General features: G+C 53.3%; 1 protein-coding gene across 2 annotated transcripts in view; it reads left to right on the top strand.

The window, feature by feature from the left end:
- The window catches only part of LOC116947710 (prospero homeobox protein 1-like), a 60,411-nt gene extending 52,565 nt beyond the window's left edge, over positions 1-7,846 (top strand). For both annotated transcript variants that reach the window (XM_076071037.1, XM_032963728.2), the window contains exon 5: positions 6,944-7,846. In XM_076071037.1, coding sequence (XP_075927152.1) covers positions 6,944-7,129 — 186 coding nt within the window. In that variant the 3' untranslated portion in view covers positions 7,130-7,846. The remainder of the gene's footprint in view (positions 1-6,943) is intronic.
- Positions 7,847-15,482: the final 7,636 nt, after the last annotated feature.

The raw sequence follows: 15,482 nt of genomic DNA, 5'->3' as shown, positions 1-15,482 counted from the left end.
CATGTGTTCCACAGTGGACACACACGTGTTCCAAAGTGAACACACACGTGTTCCACAGTGGACACACACGTGTTCCACAGTGAACACACACGTGTTCCACCGTGAACACACACGTGTTCCACCGTGAATTAATATGTATTCCACAGTGTATAACACGTTGTCTGTATTGAACACATGCTCCACAGTGGATAACACGTGTTCTACATTCAACACATTTGTCCCACTAGCCACCCCCCTCAAAGCTGCTTCCCTCTCCCCACCCCATTCCCACCCACACCAAAGGCGTCTGTACCCGAGATGTTGCATATGGGCACACACATACATGTGCGCGTGCCCTCCTGCGCTCTGGACGCACGCATTATGTGCGCACGCATTATGTACGCGCATACGTACGCACATGCCTACGTACGTGTGCGCGTCCGTAGGGAGCGGTAGAGCAACGGGCTAGCGCGCTGCGCAAGGAACCCGGCGAACCGAGTTCAATTCCCGCCCGCGGCCAACATCGGTGACGATGATCTGAACCGGTCCTGAGCCTCCCCTAGGTCGACTCGGCCTCAATGAGTATGTGTAAAAATAAAATTGCTACTGGGGAGACAAAGGTTGCCGGGTACGGTGTTGCCCCCCACCCCCACCCCCTTCGTGTGCCGTGCCGCCCTTCTTCGTCGGCGCTACTCGCGAACAGCGCTTGTCCCCCCCAAACAGTCCGTTCACTCTGTACGGGGGGGTTGGGAGGGAGAGGGGGGGGTTGGGAGGGAGAGGGGAGGGGAGAGGGGAGGGTGGGGAGGGAGTATTTGCCTTTGTGCGCGCGGCGTGATCTCGGCGAGAGTGCCAGCTGTGGCTTCCCTTTTCACCCCGGCGAGCGAGCGAGGAGCGAGCGATTATTATGGGGCGAAGTCGCTCGTGCCCCTCAGCCGCCTTTTCCAGACAACCCTCCTCGGCTCTTGAGCAAGGGCGGAAAACCTGTTTTGTCGGAAACTCGCACGCGGGCTCGGCGCGGCGGCGGCGACGGGTGGGGGTCTCATTTGCGCCGTTTAATTATTCATCCGGGCGAGCTAAAGTTTAGCAGGCAAAGGCCACATTTTATCAAGCAAACATCAGCAGACAACTGTTTGCTTTTCTGCGGTTGGTTAGTTGACGGGGGCCTCTGGAATAAAAAAAAGTTCCCCCCCCCCTTCTTCAAGCAGGTCACTGCAGCCTGTTTGAATATTAGCAAGAGGGCGAACGCAATTTCTTTTGAAGCCCTCTGGTTTTTTTTGACCTATTTTTACAAACGGTGAATAGTTTTAGCTGTTTACTCCGCGCTCAGATAGCTGTCCCTTCCCCTGGTTTGTGCCGAGCTAAGGAGGTAATAAATCATCTGGTGGCAGCTTGTCACTTTCCAATACTCTCGCCCACGACTTTGCTTTACGATGTGCTGCGTGAAACCTCTAAATGGGCGATTTCCAAGGTTCTGACATCTGCTTCCCCACTCTAATAGATTTGTGTGTTTGTGAAATGAGGTTATATGCAAATACACCTGTTTTCCAAATGCTGACATTTTCGTCTAGGATTTAATGAAGCGCTGTCCGAACCTATAAGGGTCGATGTCACTTTTCGTAAAAATAATAATATGATAATGAACTTTTTTCTCCGTGAACATTTTTTTCCTATGGAGGAAACAAAGTGTCATCATCATTTGGAGCAATTAACGTCGAGGGCGCGCGTTTTGAATAAACCGTTTAGAAACTGTTCCGAACATTTGACATAAAAAAATTCGTAATTTTTTTTTACATTTAGAACCCAAGGACACCTTCAGTTTGCGTTAAAAGTGTGGCCTTAATTAATTTGAATTTGTCCATTTTCAAATCACTCTTATCCATTGAGGCCATGGTAATTTCCCCCACAATTATCGGCTATGGAGGCAAAAATTCCAAGGGCTTCCCCCCCCCCCCCTTAAGGGGCGTGATGATGGAGTGTTATTGTTTGCCATTTCCAGAAGCCGAATAGACTCATAAATACTGAAGGAGTTGTGCGCCCCGAAAAACTTACGATGAACAATGCTACACACAGACTGCAAACTGCGTGTAAACCAGGGCCCGCTTTGTTCTATCGGATGAGCAAGGGCTGGGCAGTATTTTATTGCACGGATAGAGCCTGGAATGTTTTGAATTGCAAAACAATCGCCTGGACTGAGTGGCGAAAGAAAAAAAATGTGCTATTAAAAATTACACGTTTTTCTTTGGCTTGCGCGTGGCTGCCCGTTTGCCCTTCCTGTCCCGTTTCTCCTTGTGGATCTTTCTTAGCTCACAGTAACGGCCTTATATATATCACGCCTCCGGGCTGTGTTCGCTCTGTCGGCACAAGCGGCAGACACCAATCACTGGCGTCGGGACGCATCAAGGTTGCCGTGCGCCGCGTTGCCATCTGCTCCGCTCTGGCAGCTTTTAACCCTTCTCTTTGCGCCGGCCACCACCGCCGCCACCACTCCCAACTCCGCCAGCCACGCAAGGGACAGGGTGGCAGGGGCGGAGCGGTCCGTGGACGGGGAATGAGCTGCGGCCCCCCCCCGCCCCAAATCTCCCCCAGCCACCTCTCCCCCAACCCCCATCACCCCTGCCCCCCCCACCCCTCAGGTCCCTTTTCCACCCAGTTTGTTGCAGCTGCATCGAAGCCCCCTGTGTCTGACCACCGTTAATACCGCCGCTGTGCGATAACCACTCGGGGTTTGCTCCTTCGGCTGCAACTTTGTCAGAGCTTCTGACGCGATTGTTGCAGTGTCGAGCCGGGAGGATTTGCGACGGCGGCGGTGGTGGCGGTAGCTGTGACGGCGTTTATTTGTGAGCCGTCATTAGCCGGTGGCACGTGAACAAAAGTAATGCCGCGGCGTCGCGTGCGGTGCCTACTCGTCGGGAGTGGCATCTGCGGATTAATGAAATGGCAGAAAGGTTAACATATGCCCATTTGAAACAAAAGGTCAAGGGAAGGGAGGAGGAGGACGTTGGTGAGTTAATGGTTAAGCTGCATGGCAATGCCTTCTGGCTGGCTTGCGGACAATGCCTGGAGTCAATACCACTGGTCGAGGGTGGCCAGGGCAGTGGGTTTTGGGGCGTATCATTTCTGACCCCTTTCCTCCCTCTCTCTCTCTCTCTCCCCCCTTTTGCTGCCATCTGCCCCGTTTCGCAATACCCAGAGCACTATTGATCACTCTGTCTAAATCAGATTACTGCGCTGGCGAGCGCATGGCGGGCCAACAACGAGCGAGGGGGAGTGCGGCGGGCGCTGGAGACGCGCGATGCCGTTCCTAATTCTCGCCAGCGCTCCCAACACCATTTTTTGCCGTGCACTTGAATGCGAGTCGCCTTTAGTTTTGTTTTTTTCCCGTTCCGCTCCGCCCCCCCCTGTTTTTTTCTCTTCTTCCCTGCCCCCCCCCCCTCCCTCCTCTGCTCCCTGTTCTTTATTTGGTACAGCATTTTTGTATTTTTACCCCAGGACAGAGCCTTGATCTCTGCTTGCTTGTTGCATGAATATTACATTGGGCACTTTGAACATGCTTTGACTGCGCTCATTGATGTGAAGGTCAGGAGTGCAAGGGCACTCTATCTGATACACTGCATTAATTATAAGCCCCGTCCATCCTTCCCCCATTCAGACGCGCCAAAGTTATTTAAAAGTTAAGATTCGAGGATGTAGTAGTAGTAGTAAAAAAAGGCACTAACCCTTGAGCTGCCTGACGGCGTCTCCGCCACGTGAGGTGGAGTTGTCCAGTGTCCTTCGGCAAGCCTTCGGCAAACCTGTGGCAAACCTGCGGCAAACCTGCGCGCTAATTGTAGTGATTTGTTCCCCCCCCCCGCCCCGGCCATTACAGATGGCGCACCGCGACCGGTTGTTTGCGGCGCTGCCGTCGTCAAAAACGCCGCAAATCAATTTGCAACCGCCTGCGTTTGGCCATCGCGCTGCCCCCCCCTCCTCCCTCCCTCCCTCCCCCGAAGTGCCAAAATCCGTGCATTCCGCGATATTGAGTATCGGCGGGCGGGGCGTGCGTGCGTGCGTGCGGATCGCGTGTTATTGCCACTTTGAACACGTGTTGTCGAACGGCGTTGGCAGAGCGCGGGGAGGAGAGCAAACGCGTGAACGGGGTGGGGGGGGGGGCATGGGGCGCCGCGCGAGCCCCCGCGCCCATTGCTCAACCACCTCTGGGGGGGGGGGTGCGGGGGGAGAGAGCGAAGGGCGCCGTCGGAATTCGTGGAGTCTGTGACGACGTCGAGGGAAGAGTCTCGCGACTCCGCAAGAAGGGGGAGGAGTCCTGCCCTTGGGGTGTTTGGCCGATTTCCGTTTTCGTTGTGGAAACCTGGGGGGTGGGGGGGGCGGTTGGAGATATATTTTTTATTGGAAATTACGATGGGGTTAGGAATGTGCAGATGGATTCGGGAACCCGCTTTCTGTACCGCCATCTCCTGGCCGCTCTGGGTTTAGTTGTTTAAACCAAGCCGTGTGCCGCCAAGGGCACCCTTGCCACTGAGGCGTGAGCCTCGTGTCACCCAGTCAGGATGAGACGCTGTGCACGTGGATATGCATTGGCTGATGTTGACAGCATTGCAAACTGGGTCAACGCTTTTATGGAAGCTTTGATTTTGTTGCGCGGCTTTTCGGGTTTGCATGTGTGTACCGCCCATTATCAATCCACTGCTGGATGAAGATATTCCATTCCCGTTTTGCTCATCGGGGTTGTTTGACCGTACTTCACCTCGCACTGGCGAACGTGCGTTGGTTAAGGGACGGCGGCTCGTACCCAGTTGCGATTTCATCCGCCACTGACGCCGCACCTCCAATTAGCACAGTTGGCTACGTACGGTGCGGAAGGTCAACGTACATACATACTTGGTCGTGACCGGGCATTGAACTCTGACTCGCTGGGTTCGTAGCGGAGTGCGCTAACCCCTGCGTGGCACCCGCTGCGCACGGTTTGCATGTCAAAGTACAGCAAGTAAACCCTCGTGGCTGGTAACAGCTGATGGTTGTTGTTCATCATTCGGGCGACGAATATCGTCTCTCGACGCCCTCGGTGCGCGCGTCGCCCACATGCGTTTTGATTCGTGCGTGTTTTCATTGTAACAGAGTCACCCTGCAGCCACTGGACGCCGCTCACATTCGCCACAATCTAAAGTAAAAAACAAATGTTTTGAAGAAAGATAATTGAAACTGGTAACTCTCTCGGAATCGTAAAAAAAAATTCTCGAATCACCAGGGTAGGGGGTTGGTGGCGTGTGTAGGGGGGTAGGGGGGGTGCATCATGATACCTTGAGTGTTCATGGTTTCTCCTGTCTGTGGAAGCATCGCTATGAAAACACGGTAAAGGTGCGGCCCTGCAATTGCTTTCTCATTGCTGGCGGAAGGGCATCCGGTCGAGCGAACTCTGAGGAGGGTTACTTGGCCTAGTCTTCCACGTTGGCCAGACGTGAGCAAAAAAGTCACACTTTAGCCCACCGCACGCGGCCCACCGATCGACCAGCCACAGTTGTTTTGCCGTGCCGGGATGGACAGAGTTTGCCTGGAGGGATTTAAGAAACTTTGCCCCACATCGTTTCAACTGCCGTGGCCGGAGATGGAATCCAATTGCGGTGACATCTGGATTGCAAGTCCAGTGTGCTGACCATTACTCCACTCTGGCAGTTCACTTTTTGGCGCAGTTTTGTTGTTGTTGTTGTACAGTACTGCATGTCGAGATGCGGTCACATTCAGCCGCAACGTAAATCGAAGTTGTATTTATTTATTTCAGCGCTTATGTGGCCGTGAGTCATAATAAGTTACACATTATCAGCCGGCGGAGACGTGTGGAATGCCTCCGATTGAATTCCATTGTTGCTTTTACTTTTGGCACAGTGGCTTGTGAACACGTTATGAACCCAGCGACCCAAGTTCGATTACCGGCCCATATTAACAAACAACCGGCGCCGGCTTGGCTTGAAGAAATATGACCAAACAAACCTCAATGACTGACATGGCACGGGGAGGGCTGTGTCCGTCCAGCAGTAGATTGACCATCAGAGCTATACGTTATATTTATTCTCTCTTTAATTTAAGATCTATCTCGCCCCTTTATTACGTGAGGATTTTCGATTTCCATCTACAGTGCTCTTGCTTTATGTATGTTGAACTTCTTTCACACCGTACCTAGCCAACCATGCTAATGGGAGGTGTGGGGGAAGGACAACAAACTAAACTCAAAAAGCAGTTCTAAAGAAAAGATTTTTCAATTGAGATTTAAAAGTGCATAGCTCAAGTGGCTTCCTAATAGCGGAGGGAAGAGCGTTCCAGACAGCCGCAGAAGCACACCTAAAAGCACGCGATGCGGTGGCCGTCTTTGATCAATGGGTATCCAAAAGCCGCTGTGAGGATGCCCGGAGTTTGCTTAAATGCGTGAGCAACTCAAAGCGCCTTGCGTCGCATCTCATCTCAACCATCGCAATGCCCTGCTGCGGGGGACTGCCAGCGGCAGCTGTCCCTGTGTGGAACAAAGCATTCACAGTGTCGGCCTTGAAAATTGGCTTTCGTCTGCCAGTCGGGGGTGGGCGTTATTGATATATATATCGGCACCTCGCCTGGTATTACAGGAGGTCGTGGGTTCGATCCTGACCCCTATTTATATTTGGAGTTTACATTTTCTCCCCGTGGTTACGTGATTGTTTTTTTCTCCAGGCCCTCCGGTTTTTCCCTCCACATTTAGAATTAACATGCGTTTAGGTTATTTTGGCTTGCTAACAATTTCCACTTGATAAGCCACTTCACTGGGCTTTTGTTTGTGGCCCGGTTGCTTCTGAAGAAGAGCTATATATTACTCAGTGTGCCTTACCTGGTAACATTAAAATTGTTGATAGTTTTTATACTTAGTTTATGAAAAAATATAAATTTTTCCCAAGCGAGTAGCGTATCGACTGCATCGATCTGTGTGCCGGTGCGTGCCCAGGTGCCGGTGCGCTTCCTGGAGGTGTCCGAGATCACGCTGCGGGAGTTTTTCACGGCCATCACCGCCGGGAAGGACACTGACCCGTCCTGGAAGAAGGCGATCTACAAGGTGATCTGCAAAATGGACTCGGAGGTCCCCGACGCTTTCCGTCTCTCCGGCTGCTCGCAGGACAGCCTCCTGCAGTGACCTCCGGCGGTGACGCGCCCCCCTGCCAACCAACCCCCCCCCCCCCCCACCACCACCACTGCCTCCCCCCCGCAAGGCCGGGGCAGGAGGAAGCTCTGTGACGGCCGTTAGTGCAAGCTGCCTGGCTGGCCACGTGCTCTTGAGAGAGGGAGAACAAAACAAGCCACCCCCCCCCCCCCCCGCCGGCTTTGTCCAGCCTCGTCACAGAAACCCCGAAACGAACCACGAGAAGTTACTCGGTAAAACACAACAACGTCGGCGGTGCCGGACGTGTTCAGACGACCACGGCAAAAAGACATTTTTTTTTCTTCTTGCAGGAATTAAAACTGCGGGACGAGTTTAGAACGGAAACAAACGACAACTATTTAGGGTCTGCACAGGACGCAAGGGGGGATGTGCGTCACCCCGCGAAAGATTGGACTCGTTCGGAAAAATGGAAGCGAGAGCCGTCTGTGGGTCGAGCCGGTGGCCCGGGTCGGTCACGACGTTGCCGGTACATTGCCGGCACGTTAGCGGCAACTTGGAGGTGCACAGACGACTCCCACCCCGAGAGTTAAACGTGGCGGCGGCCTCTCGCGTGCGGTGCCACCGTTGCCCGGCGGGACTCCCGACAAGCGGGAGGATCCGCGGGAATGCCGCAAGGGAGGCAAGGGGCCATCGGTGGCTGTGGCCGTGGCGCGAATGGACTGTTTTTATTCATGCGGAATGACTCGAGTGGGGGGGGGGGGGGCAGGGAGGGGGAGTGGGAGGGGGGTTGAGAGGTGGGGGGGGAAAGGCACTGCAAGAGTTTGATTTCTGAAGCTGCAATTAGAGGGATGTGCGAGTTGTCGTTGAAAATATTTTTGTTCGGGGGGAGGGGGGGCGGGGGCGAAGTGTCCCCCCCGCGCCCCCCGCCGTTGTGTGAAAATTTGTCTGTGCAAAGAGGCCTTACCGCAAATGTGCTCCGCGTGCACTCCCAATTTAATTTAATTCGCACGATTTTGTTTTTCCTTTATTCGCGTACGGTGAAAATTATCAATGATGATATTAACATGCGCACAACATGCGTCGCAAATTACTATTTGCGACGGTTTAAGCAAATTGAGGGTGCTGCCTGTTTATTATCTACTTAGCAGAATGAAGAAAGGTATAACCAAACGGTTAGTCGCGTTCAATTTCAGAAGCCGCACAACTTTGCTGTTTCCCACCATGCGCACAAAGGCAAAGATCCCCCACTATAGTCTTTTAACAGGCTTATTCTTTGGGTCTTTCGGTAAAGTCACGCAGATTGAACAATAATTATTTTATTGGTGAAGTCCCTTAGGTAGAAAAAATAATTATTTTCTTGTTCAATCTACGTGACTTTACCGAAGGACCCAGAGAATATGAATTCCTGCAGTCACGAAAGCTTCGGGTCAAGTTTTGACAGGCTGTTGGGGCAAGTGCTGTTCAGCGAGCACCTATGAAGGGCCGGCACGGCCAGCATCACGCCCGACCACTCTTTTTGTCCTCGGCCACAAAGTTTACGCACCGCACCAGGCACTCGTTTGAGGCCGAGTCGACCTCGGGCAGGCCCGGGACCGGTTCAAATAATCGTCGCTCGTGTTGAATCCCTGAGTGACTGCTGCCCACGGCCAGCACGAGGTTCTCGGTGCAGCCCGCTAACCGCTGTGCGTCCACGTGCCGCGTGCCCACGCACACGAGCGTGGGCACGCGCCACAGCGCCGCGGACGCGACGAGGATTGAGCGCCGCGCCGACGCGCTTTGTTGCGAGTGCGTCTGAGTCACGAGGCGTCCCCACCCCCCCCGTCTGCGCCTGAGTCGGTGGCCTCAACTTGCCCCCTCCCCCGCAACCCCCCTCCCCCTACCTCCGCCCCCTCCGCCCCCCGCCACCGCGTCACGGCCACCGACGCCTCCACGGATCAGGAGCCACTCGCTCGCGTCGGCTCTCTTTTGTTGGCGATGATCCACGTCCATAAAGTCCGCCCCCCCCCCCCCCCCACACAACGCAAAACGCGCGCCGCCGCCACTCCCTCCACTCACTTTTGTCTCGGAACCTTCTGTGGGGGGGGGGCTGCGAGGAGAAATAATGGCAGGGGGAGTTGGATGGTGGGGGGGGGATGGTGATGGAGGAGACATCCAACTGCCCCCCACACTGCTACCCCCTCAATCTTCCCTCTCATCCCTCCTGCATCTCCCTCCCTCCCTGCCTCCTCTCTCCCCTCCCTCCACCCCAATCAGGCGACTGCTGCCGCGTCTGTGCGCGTAACGAGCCCGAAAATTAAATTGGAGGCCCTGTTGGTGAAACACGCGGCCCTGTCCCCCCGCACTGGGGCGCAAGTCCGCCGCAAGCAGCGGCGCCAGCCACCGCTTGCGCCTTGCCGCGTTGGTGTTTCGTGGTTGGCGATGATAAACATCGGCCGTGCGGCTCTCCGATCGACCGGGGTGTGCCTGTTGTTCGGCACGATGTTCGACGTTTCGCTCCGAGTTCTGAGAGCCGAAGAAGCTGTGACCAGCCCATGGCGCGGAGCGTCGGACTTGGTGCCAAATGCCGCGTGGAGCTCTTAGGGGAGCCGGGGCAGCAGCAACCTCGTTAACCTCGTTAACCCACGCCGTGTAATTGTTTTGAATTTTAACAAAGGAATCGCCACGCAGGGCAGCCGCCCTTCTCGGGCCGTCCTCAGGTTACTCTTCCCGATCATCGCCGTGCTCGTGCGCGTGTGCGGCACCGTGAATGAATTCTGCGCAACAACAAAAAAGATAAATGTAAGCCAATTTCGAACGGGAGCTAATGTTTCTCCATTAAGTGAAGAAAAAAAAATAATTTCGCCTCTTTGTCAGAGTGCATTGTGCAGCACGAGTGTGGCCAGTCGCCTAATTGTTGGTGTTGATGTCAAAATCTAAATCACTTGCGGCCGATTATCTTGCCGCCGTCGCCTCCTGCACACAATGCCCTCCCTGGGGTGATGGGCTCTGTCCGTCCCCTCAGCCCCCCCAATAACCCCCCCCTCTCTCCTCGGCACCGCCCCCCCCCCAGCCCTTCCCTCTCATCACCACCACCACTCTCCCAATTCTCCAAGCCCCCACCCCTTGGGTACGATTTAGCGCGGCAGTGGTGGTGGTGGCGGCCTTGTCTGGCCAGGTGAGGGGTCTGGCCACTTGCCAGTGGGTGGGGGTGGGGGTGCCCCAGGAGAGAGACGTGAACGCGTGGGGACTTACATTGGATGGGGGTGGGTGGGTGGGTTGGAGGGGTGCAGTTGGGGGAATTTGGGTGGATGGCGGCGGCGGTGGTGGCGGTGGTGGCAGGGGGGTGGTGGTGGTGGTGGGCGTTGGGGACGCGTGGACAGATGGGCAAGAGACGCGCAGGGACAGCGTTCCTCTCGAGCATATGCGAGGGATCTCTCGCGCCGCAAGCAAACCGCGGCGGGTTTGTGCTGCCACTTCGTTGGACGCCGTGGACACCCCACCGACTCCCAGGGTCCTTCTCGCTGGCTCCAACGACAATCCGTCTCCCCCACAAGCGCCGTTATCATCGTTGTCGTCGTCATCAGCGGCGGTGACATGATCAAACCACTGCTGGATGAAGGCCTCCCCGTCGCCCATCTTTTGTGGTTTCCGCAGCGTAGCTTGGCAGATTTGTAGGCGCCACACTGGTTTTCAGTTATCTCACGTTTTGTCCTTGCAATCGAGACGCTATGGATGTTACCGGCTTGGCAGGTTGCTGAGTTCTTACCACAAAACAATTAACACGAAGCCAGAAGTCATGAGCATCTATTCTGTGCATCTTCCCATCTCCTCCATCGTCCTCGCATAGAGATCCGTAGAACCTACACAGCGACCCATGCACGTACATAGACGTACATAGAGACCCATGCACCTACATAGACTTACAGAGAGACCCGTAGACTTACGTAGCCCGAGGTCCCAATGCTGCATGGAGTCAGCTGGTCAGAATGTCTCTCTCCAGTCACACGCCGACTTGCCCTCGCATCCTCGCTCCGCCGCGTCCTCCCATCTCACCCCCCGGGTCTCGGGTCTCTGACTCCTACTGCTGCCCCGTCCCAGTGGTGCCTCTGTTGCTCCTCATTTGCAACTCCTTTGTCCCTTCTGAAACGCGCAATTTGGATCCGTGTCGCATCTAAATACAAGAGCGTCTCAAGACGCCATGCAGAATAGTGTCGAATTGGTTTGATAAGCTCTCGTTGCGTTTGTGCGTGCGTTTGGTAACTTGTGGGGAGTGGTGGTGCAGTGGTTAGCGCACCGCTCAACGAAACGGGTGATGTATATTTGAACCGGTGCTGGGCCACCCCGGAGGTCAACTCGGCCCTAAAAGAGGTACCTTGCACGGAGTATGCGCGTGTAAACATCAGCATTGGGGATACAACGGCAGGACGTGTTACTGGCCATTAAATCCCGACGTTGGCAATAATCGGTGCTCGCTCGCAGAACTTGCCCTAACAGCCCGTTGGAGGCTCTATGGGGGATCAATGTCTCTGTTATGTGCCCGTGGGTCGTACTCTACACACATTCACTTTGAGGTGGCTTAAGATCGCCAATTTCCGTTTTTAGAAGCCCCTAATTAGGCTCTCGGAAGACAGAGGTTGCCTTTCGACTGCACTGCAAATCTATCAACCGCTGACGGTCTCCGCTCCCATTATCTCTTCATCAACGGAAAAGTGTTTCGCAAAAATTACTTTAATGACTAAAATGTTTTTTTGCAATTCCGCAAATATTTTTTAACACCACCGACCACGAGGCCGTTCATGTTTACGCCATACTCGTAAGCGGGAGGGGGGAGCATTCGTGTCGGTATGCGGTATACAAAAACGACGGCGACAATAATAAACCGGTGAGCGGAAAATATCCCGAGTCATCGCGCGCACTATGTTACATTTTCGAGCAATTACATGGCCATCTTTGCGATGGAGCGATGAAATTGGCCCGTGTGCTGTTACTAACTAGGTGTATGGTTAACATCACGGGGATTGTGAGATGGAGATGGCTTTGGGGAGTGTTGAAGATCCTTCAACCAGCAGCGGATAGATCATGGCTGCTAATGTTGACGATGAAATCCTATTTGTATTTATCATGACGGCATTAACCCTTACATGTTACTCACGTGTGCTACTTAAACATTGTTACGGTAATTTATTACGTCCCAAAAAAAATCCACATCCCCCCCTCCCTCTCAAAAAACAATTGGGAGGCATGTGGACACATCATGCGGTGTTGGCCTGGAGTGCGCGTGCGTCTCTGCGCGTGCGTGCGCGCGCGAGAGAGGTTGTCTGTGTGTCTGCGCGCGCGGGCGTGGGCTGATGGTGCTTGTCAGATTTATTGCTCGTTAAGATGCAGTCTGCCTCTGCGGCAGCTGGGATTGTCGGCTGAGGCTCTAAACCAGCAGCAATACAAGGTCAGGGAAAAGGAATGGGGGGGGGGGCATTGGTGAACACGTGGCCCATTTAACGGGACGCCAAAAGCCTTTTCGTTGCTTGTTTCTGAAGATAAGCTTAAATAAAAGTTGACGTAGTTGATTGCTTTTGATTTTTTTTACAATACACTGGTCATTCGGCAGGGGGGGGGGAGAGTTTGGTTGGTGGGGGGGGTTGCCATTTGTTCATCGGTCGCAAGCGCCGCTGTTGTTTTCGTGTGCAATTTAAATCGTAGCAAAGTGTGGCAACAAACAGACAAAAAAAACCTCCATCTTTGCGTACTTTAATTTTTTTAGGTTGTTTTTATTTCTCCTTGTTGCTATGGTCGCAAATGGAAAAAAAGAAAAAAAATCCTCTTGGGTATTTATTATTATATTGTAGTTACGGTCGCCACAGATTTTCGTCCGTGGTGTGAACCGGCATCACGCAAAAAGGGTGATTCGTGTGATGTTTTTTTTCCGTACAGCCCCCCCCCTCCCTCCCTCTCTCTCTCTCTCTCGTCTGCTCCTGATATTTTGACCTAAGTGGTTTGGTGCCTTCTTCATAGAAATTATTTTAATGGAAATGCTCTCAAGGCATATTACCGCGAACGCCCGGGTGCGGTTAGCTATGCATCACGACAGTATTTTACACGGTTTGGGGGGCGAGTGGGTGGGTGGGTTGTGTGGGCCCGGCCCGACGCTATTTCTCTTGCCAATCTTTTACGAACCATTTTTACTTCGCGCGAAGGGAAACTCACGGGGCGGGTAATTTTTTGTAAAGCGACTGATAATTGGGGGGGGGGGGTAGGCTGGCGCGTGATAATGAACGTTTTGTACACGCACGGATTATTACTACTCTGTTTGTACATCCCTAAAGTAGTAGTGGGGGGGGGGACACTTTGTATTGTTGCGATCTGGGGGAGAGAGAGGGAGGGGGGGGTGTTACAACACCCAGCGGCGTGCATCTCGAAGAGTCGCTAAATAAATTAACTTGAAGGGAAAAGCACCCCCCCCCCCATACACAGACAACGGCGGTCGTTGGCAGTTTGTTTCCTCGATCCGGTTTCTTTTTACTGCAGAGAAAAAAAAATGCTATCGTATTTTTGTTGTTGTTTGTTGTTATTGTAGCTTGAGTGTGTCGTCATTGCGCGCCGGTACGGAAGGAGCTGGTACAAATATATATATCCATCCCCAAGTCGACCGGTAACAACACGAATACAGGGCACAGCACGAAGCCACAGCGTAGTCGATCGCCGTTACGTCGCGGCAAAGCGTGGGCGGGCTCTCCCACGTCTTCCGAGACGTCCGGCCATCGTGGAAGAGCAGGCCAACTACCCTCTGGGGTAGTCGAGCGGCTCTGGGGAAGCCCTCCCGTTAGCCGAGAGGCCCCTTCCGCCGGCAGCGGCGTGAGCAAGCGAAACGCAGGGCTGTGCCCCGTTACCTTCTCTTCTAGGGTGCAGGTAGAAAACGAAACCGTGCTGACGCGACAGAAGCAAATAAAATGACACCCATTGTGGTTTTTTTCTTTCCCCTGAGGCCACTGCGATTTTCACGTTTTCTTGTTTTCTTGCTCCTGCCGAGCGACGCGTTTTCGGTTGCCCTCACAGTATTGTGCCAATGCGATTGTCGCATGTGCTGGCCAACCCGGGGTTGATATCGCGCGGGTCAATTCTTTTCGTCTCTCCCACCGCCGCGCTCTGTTGGAGTTGAAAAATTGGGGGTGGGGGGGGGGTGGGGGTGGGCGATTCGACGCGAGCCCACGCAGCAATATGCAAGGCGGTCGGAGCGAGCGAGTGAGCGAGCGAGCCGTGAGGACGAGAGGAGTCGTCCACACCCCCCCCCCCCTCTCTCCCTACGGCCGTGTTTCCTGGGTTCGCTACTGTGCAGTCCTCTCGCTGTTGGGTTAATTGGCACTTTTTTTTAACCGAGGCACTATCCCTCGTCCTTGTTTATTCGCAAAGGCCCGAAGGCTGTCGAAGGCGTTACTGGAGTCTCCGCACCACTGCGTTCATTCACAAATTCGTCCCCGGATTTTCGTGCAAAAACTCCCCCTTTTTTTGTAAGAATCCGCGCAAACCTCGTTGTCCGTCTTTGCTCGATCTTTGAATTTTTAGCGGGTGATTTTATATATATAAAAAAAAATGTTTGATTTAAGTTAAGGCCGTCGCAGCTAATTTAACTCTTCTGAATTCTAGTGGGTAAGTAGTTCTAGAGGCGTAGAGAATGCAAAGGACCGATTTTTATTTTATTTTGAAATGTAACCCTCCAAGCGGTAATTTATTTTCCTAATTTATTGTAATTTATTTTGAAAAAAAATGAAATCTTCTTAGATCGAACAGAAATTGATTATATATATGAATATATACGATAATATAAAAGAGATAAGAAAACACGTAGACATGATTGTAGGTTGCCTCTCCCCCTTTGTTGGTTAAGGTGCTTTCTCGTGTGTACAGATGTGTGCTGTCCTTCAACGTCGTGTAGAGTGTGTCAGACTTAGTCCAATACACTCTGTGCCTTTTCATCTTCGCTAACCGAATGTACCTGTGGTACCGTATAATATGCAAAGTGTCGCTTAATAAAAAAAAATCACTCTTCTAATACGCAGTGGTTCGTGGTCGTGTCGGTGGTGTTGGTGGTGCCTGTTGGAGTTCTGACAATATTTCTGGGGACCCAGGGATTGGAGGGGCAAAGTTAAGTAGGAGCATAGTTCGCTGCTGTGACCTTGTTGACGGCAGAACTGAATACAAATTTAAAGATAACGTAACCCACTTCTGCCGTAACCAGAGAGACAGCGCGATCTCTTGATCGGTGGGATGGATGAGCTTTTGCACGGCTCGAAAGAGAGCGAGTGGCTCAACGGTAAAGCGCGTGGCTCGACAGAGGGCGAGTGGCTCAGCATAGACCAGGTGACTCAACGGTATTCCGGGTGACTCAACGGATTCCGGGTGACTCAACGGAGAC

The sequence above is a fragment of the Petromyzon marinus genome, chromosome 31 (genome assembly GCF_048934315.1).
Source record: "Petromyzon marinus isolate PM22_M1 ecotype Great Lakes invasive population chromosome 31, UKy_Petmar_22M1.pri1.0, whole genome shotgun sequence".
Lineage (NCBI taxonomy): Eukaryota > Metazoa > Chordata > Hyperoartia > Petromyzontiformes > Petromyzontidae > Petromyzon > Petromyzon marinus.
Note: the sequence above shows the minus strand (reverse complement) of the source record. Positions and strands in the feature narration are given on the sequence as shown.